At 42.0% G+C, this 17,029-nt stretch overlaps 1 protein-coding gene across 4 annotated transcripts in view; it reads left to right on the top strand.

The window, feature by feature from the left end:
* Nucleotides 1-17,029, top strand: part of LOC109899295 (dipeptidyl aminopeptidase-like protein 6) — a 351,844-nt gene that overhangs the window by 135,200 nt on the left and 199,615 nt on the right. Inside the window, exon 1 of one of the 4 annotated variants that reach the window (XM_020494388.2) lies at nucleotides 5,432-6,300. The exons of the other annotated variants lie outside the window; for them this stretch is intronic. Within the exon in view, the coding sequence (XP_020349977.2) occupies nucleotides 6,100-6,300 (201 nt within the window). The 5' untranslated portion in view covers nucleotides 5,432-6,099. Of the gene's footprint in view, nucleotides 1-5,431; nucleotides 6,301-17,029 lie in introns of those variants that run through there. 4 annotated transcript variants of the gene reach the window in all.

Consider the following 17,029-nt stretch of genomic DNA (forward strand, 5'->3'; position numbering starts at 1 on the left):
CATTCAGACACTTGTCCCCTAAGCCACTCATGCGTTGTCTTGGCTTTGTGCTTAGTGTCGTAGTCCTGTTGGAAGGTGAAGCTTCGGCCCAGTCTGAGGTCCTGAGGGCTCTGTAGCAGGTTTTCATCATGGATCTCTCTGTACTTTGTGCCGTTCATCTTTCTCTCGACCTGACTAGTCTCACAGTCCCTGCCACTGAAAAACAACACACACAGCATGATACTGCCACCATCATGCTTCACAGTAGGGATGTTATTGGCCAGGTGATGAGCGGTGCCTGGTTTCCTCCAGATGTGACGCTTGGCATTCAGGCCAAAGAGTTCAGTCTTAGTTTCATTAGACCAAAGAATCTTGTTTCTCATGGACTGAGAGTCCTTTAGGTGCCTTTTGGCAAACTCCAAGAGGGCTGTCATGTACCTTTTACTGGGGAGTGGCTTCCGTCTGGCCACTCAACCATAAAGGCCTGATTGGTGAAGTGCTGCAGAGACGGTTGTCCTTTTGGAAGGTTTTCCCATCTCCACAGAGGAACTCTGTCCGAGTGACCATAGGGTTCTTGGTCACCTCCATGACCAAGGCCCTTCTCCTCCTGTTGCTCAGTTTAGCCGGACGGCCAGCTCTAAGAAGAGTCTTGGTGTTTCCAAACTTTTCCCACTTAAGAATGATGGAGGCCACTGTGTTCTTGGGGACCTTCAATGCTGCAGAATTATATTGGTACCCTTTCCCAGATCTGTACCTTGACACTATTGACAATTCCTTCAACCGCATGGATTCGTTTTTGCTCTGACAACTGTGGGACCTTATATAGACAGGTGTGTGCCTTTCCAAATCATGTCAAATCAATTGAATTTACCACAGGTGGACTCCAATCAATTTGTAGAAACATCTCAAGGATGATCAATGGAAACAGGATGCACCTGATGTCAATTCCGAGTCTCATAGCAAAGGGTCTGAGTACTTCTGTAAATAAAGTAATAAATTAGCAAAAAATTCTAAATACCTGTTTTGCATTGTGATTATGGGGTATTATTGTGTTGAATGATGAGGAGAAAAATTTATTGAATCAATTTTAGAATAAGGCTGTAACGAAATAACATTTGGAAAAAGTGAAGGGGTGTGAATACTTTCCCAATGACACTAATACTCACAAAATATACTCCTACCGGGAAGACACCAATACTCACTGTACCTACAGGTGCAATCAAATGGAGACAATGAATGAGCCTTCTGAAACCCACCCTCAGCAGTGTGATAATATTCCGTACCATCAATCTTTGACTCATTAAACCCAATAGAAGAGTTTCACTGCGGACAGCAGAGAGCATCCATTGGGAGAAATTACTAATTATAACAGTGCATCTATAATAGAGTCTTATTTTCTGAATCAGGCAGTATTAGAGTAGAGTAGGTGTTTTAGTAATTGTTTGGATACACAGTTATTGTGTTTGGCTGATAAACATGGGAAAAAGCCAAATGTTAATTGCACAGTTAATGGAATCAGTAGACCTATCCACATTTCTTATTAGCAAGGACAGAGAACTTGCGAAATGAATTTCAACTTGGATTGAAAGAAGTTCCTCTCTCACAGTAAGGACCGTAGTCAACATTGTTGAGTGTTCAGTGTATTACTGAATTCATGTTATTTCTTTATTTGGGAGTCTTATATAATATGACATTGAATTGAACCCATCTCTCATCTAACCATTTCTTTGTGCTGTCATTCATGGTAACAGGGTGATTGGCCACCCTGAGTTGTGTGTGTGTGTGTGTGTGTGTGTGTGTGTGTGTGTGTGTGTGTGTGTGTGTGTGTGTGTGTGTGTGTGTGTGTGTGTGTGTGTGTGTGTGTGTGTGTGTCAGTCAAACATTAACTGTCAAAAAGCTGCCACTGCTGACTAGATCACAGTGATGGTTTGGGAACACCACGCATGAGGGCCCCCAATATCCTCACCTCCCTAGGAGCCAGGGCCCTTATCCATCCATATCCCCAGTTTGGGAGACATGGATCCCCAATCTGCTACTGTCTGGAATAGCTGCATTCCTTTGGGAGACAGTAGGCTTGATGTGTGTAGCTCACATAATGCAGAGCGGAATCAGAAAAAAATCCATCCTATAGAACGGAGAGGGACAATACCTTGCAATACCGGGCATGATTAACTTTCCCCTAATCTCTGTTTTTCTGTATGTGTGTATGTATCAGATTTGCATGTAGTACACTGTCACTGATAGATGATACATTGAGGAAAATATACTGAACAAAAATATAAATGCAACATGTAACAATTTAAAATATTTTACAGAGTTATATAAGGAACTCAGTCAATTTAAATGACTAATTTAGGCCCTAATACATGACTGGGAATACAGATATGCAACTGTTGGTCACAGATACCTTTAAAAAAGTAAGGGCCTGGATCAGAAAACCTGTCAGTATCTGGTGTGACCACCATTTGCCTCACATCTCCTCTGTATAGAGTTGATCAGACTGTTGAATGTGGCCTGTGGAATGTTGTCCCACTCTTCAATGGTCTTGCTAAATTGATGGATATTGGTGGGAACTGGAACACGCTGTCATACACGTCGATCCAGAGCATCCCAAACATGCTCAATTGGTGACATGTCTGGCGAGTATGCAGGCCATAGAAGAACTGAGACATTCGGCTTCCAGGAATTGTGTACAGTTCCTTGTGACATATGGCTGTGCATTATCATGCTGAAACATTTTATTTTTTAGAATCTTTTAATTTCACCTTTATTCCACCAGGTAGGCTAGTTGAGAACAAGTTCTCATTTACAACTGCGACCTGGACATAATAAAGCAAAGCAGTGCAACACAAACAATAGCAGAGTTACACATGGAATAAACAAACATACAGTCAATAATATAATAGAAAAAGTCTATATACAATGTGTGCAAATGAGGTAGGACTAAGGAGGTAAGGCAATAAATAGGCCATAATAGGCCATAGTGGCGAAATAATTACAATATAGCAATTAAACACGAGTGATAGATGTGCAGAAGATGAGTGTGCAAGTACAGATACTGAGGTGATGGCGGGGGATGAATGGCATGACAATAGACCTCAGGATCTCGTCGCAGTATGTCTGTGCATTCACATTGCCATAGATAAAATGCAATTGTGTTCGTTGTCCATAGCTTATGTCTGCTCATACCATAACCCCACCGCCACCATGGAGCACTCTATTCACAGCGTTGACATCAGCAAATTACTCGCCCAAATGACATCATACACGTGGCCTGCGGTTGCAAGGCCGATTGGACATACTGCCAAATTCTCTAAAACAACATTGGAGGTGGCTTATGGTAGAGTAATGAACATTAAATTATCTGTCAACAGCTCTGGTGGACATTCGTGCAGTCAGCATGCCTATTGCATGCTCCCTCAACACTTGAGACATCTGTGGCATTGTGTTATGTCACAAAACTGCACATTTGAGTTATTTTGGCTAAGGATAAGTGCTCACTAACAGGGATGTAATCAAATTTGTGCACTAAATTTGAGAGAACATTTCTGGAATCTTTTATTTCAGCTCATGAAACATGGGACCAACACTTTACATGTTGCATGTATAATTTTGATCAGTGTATGTGGGTGGATATGGGGGAATATTTTACAACCGGGGATGAAAAGTAAGAAATGTAAATGTAAATAAAACACCATTATCCATCCACTAGGTGCCAGTGTTGGTCTGTTTTTGGGAAACTGCTAGTTGTTTCCTGTCCACCAGACTATAATGAAGAGAGGTGTGGATGTGTCCTGTTTGCCCAGTCAATGGGCCGGTGTGCATAGAGTAGGTTAAGCTGTTGTCTGAGGCAAATACACTCCATGATGTGGCAGTTCTGTACCACGGCAGTGGCAGCATCCTTGTCCTGTGCATGTTTCTGATTCTGCGTCACAGACAGTGACATCACTACCTGACCTTGCTTTTAAAAATGCCATCAATGGATAGCTGTAGACATGTTGCACCCAACAGTAACCTAAAGAAGAAAGGGCTGGGCCTACTGTTGCTTTTACTGTTGATTTTACATTCTGTTTTCATTTAAATAAGTCATTAATACTTGATAATACCTTAAGCTTGTTATGACATAATTCCTGAGTGATGGTAACTAGACGTGAGTATTACTGTAGAAATATCCCTATGGTTCTATGACTGGAAGGACCCTGCCCATTCTCTGTCTACAATTGAGATTTGAGTTGGCTCTCTATAGAGCACAGCAGATAGGCCAATCCCTTCTCCCTTGATAACTACCATGCCTTGGATGCAGCAACGCCCTCTTTTTAAGCTCTATGGCTGAATCCTAACCCCACAGAGCCTGTGCTTTAGTTGAATTTGAGGAGGTGCTAGAATATATCCACCCTTAGCTACTGCACCGCAGGGTACTGCTGCTCAAAATCTAATCACATTTACCGTGTAGCCTATCCACATCACCAAGCCTAGCACTCCTTTCCCCATCTCACCCTCCCACAGGAAAGGTGTGTGTGTGTGTTCCATGTACAGTGTGCCACCTGTGTTGTCTAATAACCTATCAAATATATGTTAATGACTTAAATTTTTGGGTGAATCTGAACACTTGTTGCATATGCATCATAGTCCCCGGCAGGTATGTTGTAGCAGCATGTATCATTTACAGAGCCCTTTGCGTATGCAAAACCCCCAGCACAGAGCAGATACCCTTATTCTATGAACTCCTGCCTGAAGTGTTCCGTATGCCATAGAGACAGCCAGGATGAGTTTAAGATTATTCTGGTCTCTCCCAGGTTCCCGCGGGAAAAATAATATCCTTGTACGGTGCTGATGGGCGAGAGAGATATGTTCTGTGTATCCAATTACTCTTTGAGGCAGTACAAGTCTAAATCAGCTTAAAAACTCTGCTCAGGAAATAGCTTTTGCAGTCGCAGCATTAGGCAGAATAGCAGTTTAAGCTTCATGGCACTTAGGCTATAGAATTATGTTCCATGCTCTGTTGCAGCTGCTTGCTGTGTGTATTTCTTAGAATGGCATCTAAATAGTACCCCGGTCCTAATACTGTAGGCAATACATGCTGACTATTAATATCCAAGTGAAGTTGTTGTAACTCAGCCACCAAAGATTTCTTTGATTTCTTTGATATGATGTGGTGTAAATGCCTTTGTGGCACATGGCTATCAATTGTGCATGCCCGAAGTTGTGTGTATTTTTACTGTCCCTATAACTGATTTTCTATCGTTTTAGAATACTAAGTTTACCCAGTAATATAACTTTATTAACCGAATCGAGTGACAATATAGCCGTTTTAGACATTTTTCCGACTTTCATAACGTTTCGCCACAGGGGGGCACTCTTGTACTATAGCACCCTCAGCACCGGTGGAGACCGTGAGGAAAACATAATAAACTCGGAAAACAGATTCCTTGTACCCACGCAACCTGCAAAGTGGTGATAATTCGTTTTGGGCTGAAATAGCTCTGGTGTTTGTTTTTTCAGATGTTGTCGCTTGGATAAGTGGGACAGAACACGAGGGCATCGTTCATTTAAGAGGTAGCCTAATGAGTGATGTGGTATTGAGAAGTCTTTGAACAGTTTGCTATCTGCGGTCACTTATTATGCAGCAGAGCGAAAGAGAGAAAGGGAAGCATTGAAGCTACTCTCTCTTTCAGCTTCGGATAACCATCGCTTTGTATGCTGTAAATGATTCATATATTTTTTTCGCAACCGATCATCTATTTCGGTCCAAGTTTGGAGGGTGCAGAAACCACATTGCGGATGCATCGATTGCAATCGAAAGGATCCCTATTCCCCAAACGGTTTGAAGGATGAAACTACGTGCTGTGAATTCAGAGTAAGACCTCAACTAATTTTGGCTCGTTATTTTTGGACCTATCTGTATGATTGACTATCCTACAAACCTGAAATGGGACAATATATAATCGAATATATAATTTGACAATAATTTTGTCTGCTTGTTCGGGGCACTGATTCCGAGCCTAAAAAGGATACCCGTGCCTATATATAAGTGTTAAACTAACACCGCGTCAATTAGACGACATCCCTTCACAGTTTCCCTATTGGCATGCTGTAGGGTCTTTTCCCCCACATGGAATCATGGCTTCGATGTATCAAAGGTTCACGGGCAAGATCAACACCAATAGATCTTTCCCCAACCCACCTGAAGCTAGCCACCTACTCGGCGGGCAAACAGTTGAAGACGAGAATACCGTGAAGATCCCGCGCCCCTTTCAAGACGTACGGCCCCGTTTCCAATGCCAACAACAGAGGAGCGCATGTGGGGACGAAGAAGAGGATGTAAGAAACACATTTTGCCCCTCTGCATCCCTCCTTCTTTAGCCAGGCTCCCTTGTGCGCATCCAATCAAAATGTCATGACGGCAGAGGGTTATGCATACAGCAGATATTAAATGATTATCCCCGCGTGCACAACTCACTGTCATCATGGCATTTTTATTCAGAAGAGAAGAGTGGTTTTACATTACTTTATTATATGTCTTGTATACATAGGCTATATATTCAGTTCATCAAATGACCGACGATATATCTCGTCAAAGGAAACGTGTCAGTATGAAACAGGCTCTGCGTAATTGTGTAAAGTTATTGGATGAGAGCGTTTCCGTGCAGTTTCTCCGTTACTGTCATGTAATGTGGTCAGACGGTAGTTACTGTCCGAGTTGAATATTACTGTCTGTTCATTATTGAACTGCCGCTAAGGAACATTCTTCAGCTGTTTGTGGGCGAGTATCTCGTTCCAAAATTGCCTAGGTTATTTAGCTGACAGATGGCGCGCACAAAATTATATCGGGGCTGGTGTAATTAGATTCAGACAGGGGGGTTTTATTTGCGAACATGGCGGCACAGTTTCAGCATTTTACCGCGTGAAGTTTTGCGCAGCGTCCTGTCTGTTTTTTTCTCTTGAAAATAATGTGATGTTGAGATGTGATGGAAATACACAGGAGCAGTCATGTTTTAACTACTGCATGATATACCTAGATAAATGAGTAGTAGGCCTGTGCTATGCTTATTCAATTTCAGTCTTATTGATGTAAACCACCAGGCTTTGTGATATCAATGACAACCATTCGAAGTCTGTCATCGGGTCGCTTTAGCTCGTTAAAATTGTTTTACATTTCCACAATTGATGAACTTTTCAAAGTTTGTGAAAAAAAGTTAAGTAAGGCCTATAAAGCATCTTATCGCCAAGACCCGCTCCGTTTCACTGCCCGTGGTGCTCAATAACCCAATCTGGCTCCACATTGTGCGCCAGTTCAGTGTTGATTTCGCTGTCCAAGGTGCTGAAAACGTTATTCGCTCTACTCTCATCCACTACCCAGGGTGCGGAAATGTTGGTCATGTTGGTCGGGTGCTGATGTTGGGCGATTAGGCCTGGCTCGTAGTCGGCGAGTTCCAATTCATCCCAAAGGTGTTCAATGTGGTGGAGGTCAGGGCTCTGTGCAGGTTAGTCAAGTTCTTCCACACCGATCTCGACAAACCTTTTCAGTATAAACCTCGCTTTGTGCACAGGAGCATTGTCATGCTGAAACAGGAAAGGGCCTTCCCCAAACTGTTGCCACAAAGTTGGAAGCACAGAATCGTCTAGAATGTAATTGTATGCTGTAGCGTTAAGATATCCCATCATTGGAACCAAAGGGCCTAGCCCGAACCATGAAAAAACAGCCTCAGACCATTATTCCTCCTCCACCAAACTTTACAGTTGGCACTCGGGCAGGTAGCGTTTTCCTGGCATGCGCCAAACCAGATTTGTCTGTCGGACTACCAGATGGTGAAGCGTGATCCATCACACCAGAGAACATTTCCATTGCTCCAGAGTCCAATGGCGACAAGCTTTACACCACTCCAGCCGACGCTTGGCATTGTGTATGGTGATCTTAGGCTTGTGTGCGGATTCTCGGCCATGGAAATCCATTTAATGAAGCTCCCGACAAACAATTATTGTGCTGACGTTGCTTCCAGAGGCAGTTTGGAACTCGGTAGTGAGTGTTGCAACCGAGGACAGTACTATGGGCTTCAGCACTCGGCAGTCCCGTTCTGTGAGCTTGTGTGGCCTACCACTTCGCGGCTGAGCCGTTGTTGCGCCTAGACATTTCCACTTCACAATAACAGCACATACAGCTGACCGGGGCAGCTCTAGCAGGGCAGACATTTGACGAACTGACTTGTTGGAAAGGTGGCATCCAATGACGGTGCCACGTTGAATGTCACTGAGCTCTTCAGTAAGGCCATTCTACTGTCAATGTTTGTCTATGGAGATTGCATGGCCATGTGTTCGCTTTTATACACCTGTCAGTAACGGCTGTGGCTGAAATAGCCAAATCCACTCATTTGAAGAGGTGTCCACATAGTTTTGTGTGTATAATATGTATATATTTTATATATATATGTGTAGATGAATTATAGCCCTATGTATCTCAACCTCTAAACAGCCACGTTAGCTATGGTCTATCCTATCAGGTTGATAAGATGAACACTGCACTGCTTTATTTATTTATTTACTTCTTTATTTACCAAACTGCAATCCCAACAAAATATGTCAACATTTTGCTGTTGCTATTTGTGATGTTTCTTGCCGTTGTTTTTGACTCTGTTGTTCCAAAAGTTCTAGTTTTATCACGCTAACTTGAATCATGCTGTTGTGCATCTGTGAGTACTTTTTCACAACATGTCCTCCAACCATATCTCATGTTTTCAGTGGAAGTGTGTTTTGCTAAATGATTTATTTACACCATCGGTTTACCTTGACAAAACTGTGAACCACTATGGCTTGTCGTTTTATTGAGATGACCACTTTTTACAGCTAGTCGTTAAACATTCCCCTGTCAGGTTTGTGAGTGTCTGGCCATTCAAGTTGATTGTACTAATGAGTGGTGTGCTGTGTAAAACACGGGTTGAGGTTTGCATGCATACAATATTTCATGAGATTGACTCATTGGCCAATGGTGGTTTCTTTGTTTGTTGACTCAGGTAGTTCTAGTGTGATTAGAATTCAGTACACACATTGATGAATGATAGGCATTGAATAGAAGTGGTAAGACTGTAAATGTGTGTGTGTGTGTGTGTGTGTGTGTGTGTGTGTGTGTGTGTGTGTGTGTGTGTGTGTGTGTGTGTGTGTGTGTGTGTGTGGGTTGTTGTTGATGTTGGTTCAAGCCTCTCCCTCCAATAATGCACTAATAGAAAGTGAAGGGTGGAAAAATCGATAGTTACATTTTGGGATATTATTTTAGAAGATATATCACAGTATTATTTTTGACAGTATCGCAATATTATTTGTGCTCTGGTTGGCAGCACCTTCACCAAAACATGTATTTTTTCCTGTATAGCTTGTTCTCCAGCTTATTTTTTAAATACTGAGCCAATTGGTTTTCAGCACTTTTATTTCCATGACTGATCAAAACTTGTTCTAATAATTACAATAGTAATACAGGACCCAAAGTTGCTTTTCATGGCTCTCTCTTGTCTCTGCAGCAGATATATGGTGAGCAATAAAATCACAGTATCTAATTGCAATACAAATAGAATCATGAGAATTGCAATACATATCATAACTGCACCTAAGTATTGTGATACATCGTATCGTGAGGTCCCTGGCAATTCCCAGCCCTAGATTCTATGGATTTCACTTTAAGAAGATGACATCACTAGATCAAGATGGCCACAGCAGAACCGTTTTGAAATTGTTTTCTGAAAGGGCAGGTTGAAAATTGAGATCTCTGAAAGTGAAATTTTCAGGATCTGATCTATGGTCAGATTTGCACTTTTACCTTCTAATGGTGTAGGCAGGAAAGCTGATCCTAGATCTGTGCTTGTGTATGACCTTTAGTTTAAAGGCATCTGCCCTGACAGGAGTCAGTCCAGTCATGTGACTGTAATGAAACGATGGCTGCAGTGCCATTCAGATCAAGCTGTCCAAGTGAAAAGGACAAATCCATGTGTGATGAGAACCATACCGACTGACCCTCCTATGGAACCTCCACCGTTGAGGGAGATTGAGGCATTGCCCTGCCTTTGCCCTGACACTTTTCAATCTTTTCTTGGGTCCTGTTCAGTAGGGCACACCGCAGCAAGAAGTTTTGCAACTGTATCTCATCCTACTCTGTCTTCTCATACTTTTTGTGTGTCCCCTCATCCCTTTAAAACATTGAATTATGTCGTCATTGGGCTCCAGTCTATCCTCTGGTGAGAAAATCCTATTTTGTCGATACATAGTGCTGCTTTCACACTATAATCCTCTCTGATGCTGCTAATTCTCTGCGTGGTGAAAAGGCTCATTGGAATCAAATCAAATGTCTCTCCCTAATTCTGGCCTCATCCTTTAGAGTCCCTGGGAGTTTTCCTACTGTGTGTGCTTTCTTTAGTATGGGCATCAACTGGTCAAGGGAAATGGCTCTACTTATCAGATGAGGTCCTTGAAAAAATTGTATCTGAAAGTCTACATACAGTGAGAGGGAAAAACGTATTTGACCCCCTGCTGATTTTGTACGTTTGCCCACTGAAAAAGAAATGATCAGTCTATAATTTTAATGGTAGGTTTATTTGAACAGTGAGAGACAGAATAACAACAAAAAAATTCAGAAAAACGCATGTCAAAAATGTTATAAATTGATTTGCATTTTAATGAGGGAAATAAGTATTTGACCCCCTCTCAATCAAAAAGATTTCTGGCTCCCAGGTGTCTTTTATACAGGTAACGAGCTGAGATTAGGAGCACACTCTTAAAGGGAGTGCTCCTAATCTCAGTTTGTTACCTGTATAAAAGACACCTATCCATAGAAGCAATCAATCAATCAGATTCCAAGTTCTCCACCATGCCTATGTCGTGTCTTTGGCTATGCCGGATTAAGTAATATGACATGCTTTTCTATAAAATAATTTATCCGTAATTAATATTACCTGATAGAGCTAATCATGTAAATGTAATTAACTAGAGAGTCGGGCACCACAAAATAATATTTATCTTCCGAATAAACTCTTAAAGACCTAGTAATATTTTACGTCAATAGCAGTCAATATTAATCGTCATCTTAATTCAGTCTCATCTGAAAGTTTAAAATTGTTAGTTATCTGCACGAACCCTGGCTAACAAGTTGAATCAGCAATACAAAATTGGGTTTAATTATTTATTTACTAAATACCTAACTAATCACACAGAATTACACATACACATAATTAAATCAAAACTTGATTACAAATTATGTCATAAAGAAAAACGTCCCTAGCGGGTGGAACAGATATGACAGGAGGTTACATTGTCATCAAGGGCTTATATAGGAAGGGAGAGGAGGGCTTGTTTGAAAAGTTTTATAGCCCATGTCCCTTCACAGGGGCGGGAGACTGATTGAGCAGAGCCCTACCTTATGAAAACCCAAATCTTTCATTTTAGAAGCTAAAATCACATTTCATCCCATCACGAATAATTTAATATTCAAACATTTAAATTGAACAACAATTTCATGTGAATCCGATAACTCTGATGTGTAGACTTTCCACTGTAGAGTTTATGTCATCTTATCATTGATGAGAATGTCTCAGATGACAACCGAACTGACATCATATTCATTAGGTACCACCGCATATGTTCCATTGGTCGGATTACCAGAATATAGTTCATTTTCCCCCACCTTCTGATGTTCCCAGAATCTCTATGTTAACCAAGAGTTTTGCAAATGTAACATCAGTAGGGTAGAGAGAGGAAAAAGGGGGAAAGAGGTATTTATGACTGTCAACGTCAAGCCAACGTCATGACACCTAAGACCAAAGAGAAAGGATGTCAGGGACAAGATTGTAGACCTACACAAGCCTGGAATGGGCTAAAAGACCATCGCCAAGCAGCTTGGTGAGAAGGTGACAACAGTTGGTGCGATTATTCGCAAATGGAAGAAACACAAGATAACTGTCAATCTCCCTCGGCCTGGGGCTCCATGCAAGATCTCATCTTGTGGAGTTGCAATGATCATGAGAACGGTGAGGAATCAGCCCAGAACTACACGGTAGGATCTTGTCAATGATCTCAAGGCAGCTGGGACCATAGTCACCAAGAAAACAATTGGTAACACACTACGCCGTGAAGGACTGAAATCCTGCAGCGCCCGCTAGTTCCCCCTGCTCAAGAAAGCACATATACAGTGGGGCAAAAAAGTATTTAGTCAGCCACCAATTGTGCAAGTTCTCCCACTTGAAAAGATGAGAGAGGCCTGTCATTTTCATCATAGGTACACGTGAACTATGACAGACAAAATGAGAAAAAAATCCAGAAAATCACATTGTCGGATTTTTAATGAATTCATTTGCAAATTATGGTGGAAAATAAGTATTTGGTCACCTACAAACAAGCAAGATTTCTGGCTCTCACAGACCTGTAACTTCTTCTTTAAGAGGCTCCTCTGTCCTCCACTCGTTACCTGTATTAATGGCACCTGTTTGAACTTGTTATCAGTATAAAAGACACCTGTCCACAACCTCAAACAGTCACACTCCAAACTCCACTATGGCCAAGACCAACTGTGGGAGCAATTATTAGGAAATGGAAGACATACAAGACCACTGATAATCTCCCTCGATCTGGGGCTCCACGCAAGATCTCACCCCGTGGGGTCAAAATGATCACAAGAACGGTGAGCAAAAATCCCAGAACCACACACGGGGGGACCTAGTGAATGACCTGCAGAGAGCTGGGACCAAAGTAACAAAGCCTAACAGCAGTAACACACTACGCCGCCAGGGACTCAAATACTGCAGTGCCAGACGTGTCCCCCTGCTTAAGCCAGTACATGTCCAGGCCCGTCTGAAGTTTCCTAGAGAGCATTTGGATGATCCAGAAGAAGATTGGGAGAATGTCATATGGTCAGATGAAACCAAAATAGTCGTGTTTGGAGGACAAAGAATACTGGAGTGGCCTAGCCAGACTCCAGATCTCAACCCCATAGAAAATCTTTGGAGGGAATTGAAAGTCCGTGTTGCCCAGCAACAGCCCCAAAACATCACTGCTCTTGAGGAGATCTGCATGGAGGAATGGGCCAAAATACCAGCAACAGTGTGTGAAAACCTTGTGAAGACTTACAGAAAACGTTTGACCTCTGTCATTACCAACAAAGGGTATATAACGCATTCAACCTCTGTGATTGCCAACAAGTCATGTTTTGCATAGGGGTCAAATACTTATTTCCCTCATTCAAATTAAAACATTTTTGACGTGTTTTTCTGGATTTATTTTGTTGTTAATCTGTCTCTCACTGTTCAAATAAACCTACTATTTAAAATTATAGACTGATCATTTCTTTGTCAGTGAGCAAATGTACAAAATCAACAGGGGATCAAATACTTTTTTCCCTCACTGTACGTGCTAGTCTTTTCTCACAATTCCCTGGGAGAGAGAAAGATGAGGAAAAATAGCACGCGTGCACACACACACACACACACACACACACACACACACACACACACACACACACACACACACACACACACACACACACACACACACACACACACACAAATGTTTTAGAATATCAAGGCTCTAGCCCTTTGCATGCCCTCTTAAAACATCAACCAAGAGAAAATTAAATTATTTTAGGGTTTTATGAAAACATAAATGAATATGCAAAATGTCAATAAAATGGTAAGCAGTAAATGTATATTCTGATCTGTTTTTTCTATTATATTGTTACTGTGGCAGCAGATTTAGAGCTTATTCCTCTCTGTAATGCTCAGAGTTGACATGTGCCTTACTCAGGTGGAAAAGCATTATGCAAAATCACAACACAGTAAAATAGAACCCATTTCCCTTTCCCATTCTCCATCTATGATCTCAGTGGTCAGAGTGTGAATGAGTGCCCTCAATCAATTCCACTTCAACTCTCGACTTGACTGAGTTCGAATGGAATTGATCCCATGTCCAAATGATGACTTAAGCTTGAAGACTTGAATTCTTTATTGTCCATCTACTCCTATGGAGAGCTAGTGTTGGATAGCTGCAGTGATGTCTCTTCGAAATTAGACTGATGACTTCACTTTCGGCTGTAGGCAAAAAGTTGAGCTTGCGCCAGGCAGCCAGGACAGTTGCAGCATCTGACACATCATCATGGGCTTTGGGGCTGGGTGTGTGTGTGGGTGGGGGGGCTCCAGGCTCTCCTGCTACACAAGATGCAAGATGGAGGAAATTATGTGCATCACAGCTGGCACTGGCACACTGTTGTCGGTCTGCCATTGTGTTGCACTAGGGAATGGTGGGCATTGGGCGCATTCAACCAGAAATATGGACATTTGAGTCCTTTACACCCTTTTATAATTGGACCTAATGCAGAGCACTGCAGCAATGTAGATATCCAGTCATAGTATGATGAGCAGGCAACATGCTTTGTTTTCTGTCAAATGCAATTCGCTCAACTTGACTTGGCTTTCGTTCCTTAACCAATTTGCCAGTATCTGGTACCTCTCGTGGCATGAACAATTATTTTCAGTGTTTGCAATGTAAAATAAAATTGAGTTAATTCAAGTTGCCTCCTCTGTAATGTGAAAATGTGCCTGATATTCAAAGAATTGATTAGTGTTGGGCCGGCCCGGGTTAATGGTTTGGTCAACATTGTAGACCAACGCGTGACAATTTCTCTGGTGAGAGAGAAGCGCGCCTGAATCTCTCTCAGAACTAGAATGAGACTCACTTTCCATGATCTCTCTCCTTCTCTGCTAGACACGAGCCTGCAACTCTCATCTGTCCAGTGTTGCACTTCATCATGTATTTCCTTATAGAATCATAGCCGCGGGAAGCATGCTGGAAGTGCCGTAGCACCCCTGATAAATTGAAATACATTTGCCTAATTTATAAAATTACTGCTGTCTGTTCAGAAGAAATGAAATAATTCAGAATACTACACCAGGAGGAGGCCTGTATTTTAACCACAGAGGATCAATCGCTTATTTCAAATAAATAGCCTAGCTGTGGATTGTGTGTATCCCAATAACAAGGCATGCCTACAATCGGGAACGTGTGACAAATCTGTCAATGAACAGCATGCTGCCAAAACTGGCCTTTTGCAATATTTCAAATACAATCGTGGGAAAACACCTGTTGGAAAGCAAATGGATTCTGCTGAAAAGGGAATACTAATCTGTCTGTAGGCTACCAAATACAGTATGTTATAAACTTCCAAATATACCTATTTAGCGAGCAGCATTGTTTTACAAAGTAAAACAAGAGAGAGAGAGGCTTTTGGCACATCATTGGGTGAGTCAGTGAAATAGGAAAGCTTTTTCAGGACTGTAATTTGCTCCTCATATTGTACAATATGCGTCTCCACACACCTAGGCCTAGGCTATCGATGGATTCAAGACAAGGTCGTTATTATTTATCTCAGATTCTCAGTTTGTCAGTGTCAAAGTAGCCTGTCGTTTCGATCATTTGTGAGGTGTTAAAAAATATTTAGCTAAAGTCTCCAGTCTTCTAAAATGATGTAGAATTGCATGAAATGCATTTATAAAAGGGAAATTATTCCCGGACACTAGACTTAAAAAAACGACTCTACTGCTCTATGACAGCACGCAAAATGCGTTCCAGTACCTCAGAGCCCCCCCAGCTCACCCCCTCTCAGCTCACTTTTTGTTTTGGGAACCTCTCAATTTACAAATGAAGCACTGCACAATAGAACCAATGGGATAGTCCCAGAAGTTCAAATGCACAGTACACATCTATTAGCAGATCCAAAACAACCTACCTCTGGGGTTTGTAGTATATGGCCAATATACCACGGCTAAGGGCATAGCGACACAGCGCGGAGTGCCTGGATACAGGCCTTAGCCGTGGTGTATTGGCCATATACCACAAACCCCAGAGGTGCCTTATTGCTGTTATAAACGGGTTACCTTCATAATTTGAGCAGTAAAAATAAATGTTTTGTCATACCAATGGTATACGGTCTGATATACCACAGTTGTCAGCCAATCAGCGTTCAGGGCTCAAACCACCCAGTTTATAATGTTATACATCAGTAGACCCCTTTCTTGTTGATTCCATATGACATGCAAGTGCACACCAATCTCCCCTATAATGGATTATGCATGCAGTGACCGAGGTGTGAAGCAGACCTATGCTTTATTTATCACAAGCACGCGGTGACCGAGGTGTGAAGCAGACCTATGCTTTATTTATCACAAGCACACATTCCATTAACCAAATCAGGTTAAAGCTCCATAACAGGACACTTCTCACTTAGCAATGTTTCGGACCAATCAAGGCGGCAGAAGGGGATCACATGACCAACAAAAACATGGAGGGGAGTTCATGTTAATGTTCTTAATGTATTGACAATGCATAGTTTGGGCTCATTTGTTGTTTATGCGCTCAGTGTGGGTAAAAAAAAGTGTGTCATTCATCCAACGCTCATGCAACGTTCACCCAGCTGGATATTTTTTCATACATTCATGCAGCTTTTTCTAATGAAGACAAAACAATAAGAGCTCGGTATATAATCCATAGCAATGATTGCAAATCCAATGTAAGATAGAAGACCATTAGAGGAGGACTGGTTCTGTACTGAACAGCAGTGTGGTCAGACACAGAAATAGAATTCTAGAATGTAGATCCATACCAGCTAGAGAGCTAACTGGTAACTCTACTTCTATGTGTTCGGTTCCCAATAGGCCGCTGCTCTCTCCACTGCCATCGGGTCACCATGGACCTGTCTCTTGGTTGCCATGGTTTCAGAGGCGGAGAGGACATGTCTGTTAGCTCTGCCTTTTCCCGAGCATCTGGCTTGAGCCAAGGACACAGATTGGCTGTGGGGCTATAGGCATCCTTGGCATGAAACTGTCCCTGTGCTTGATTGATTGGTTGCAGTAGGTTTCAAGACAGACATGAAGGAAAAGCCTTATCCTAACTGGAGAAAGGATTAAACGTTTTACGTTAACTGTAGCAGCCAACATGTCATACGTATGCCTGGCCTAAAGCTTATGAAATTATCCGTCTATTGACTTTCTTTGTTGAACATTCCGATATCTACATTTCCCATATCCAC

The sequence above is a fragment of the Oncorhynchus kisutch genome, linkage group LG11 (genome assembly GCF_002021735.2).
Source record: "Oncorhynchus kisutch isolate 150728-3 linkage group LG11, Okis_V2, whole genome shotgun sequence".
In the NCBI taxonomy this organism is placed as follows: domain Eukaryota; kingdom Metazoa; phylum Chordata; class Actinopteri; order Salmoniformes; family Salmonidae; genus Oncorhynchus; species Oncorhynchus kisutch.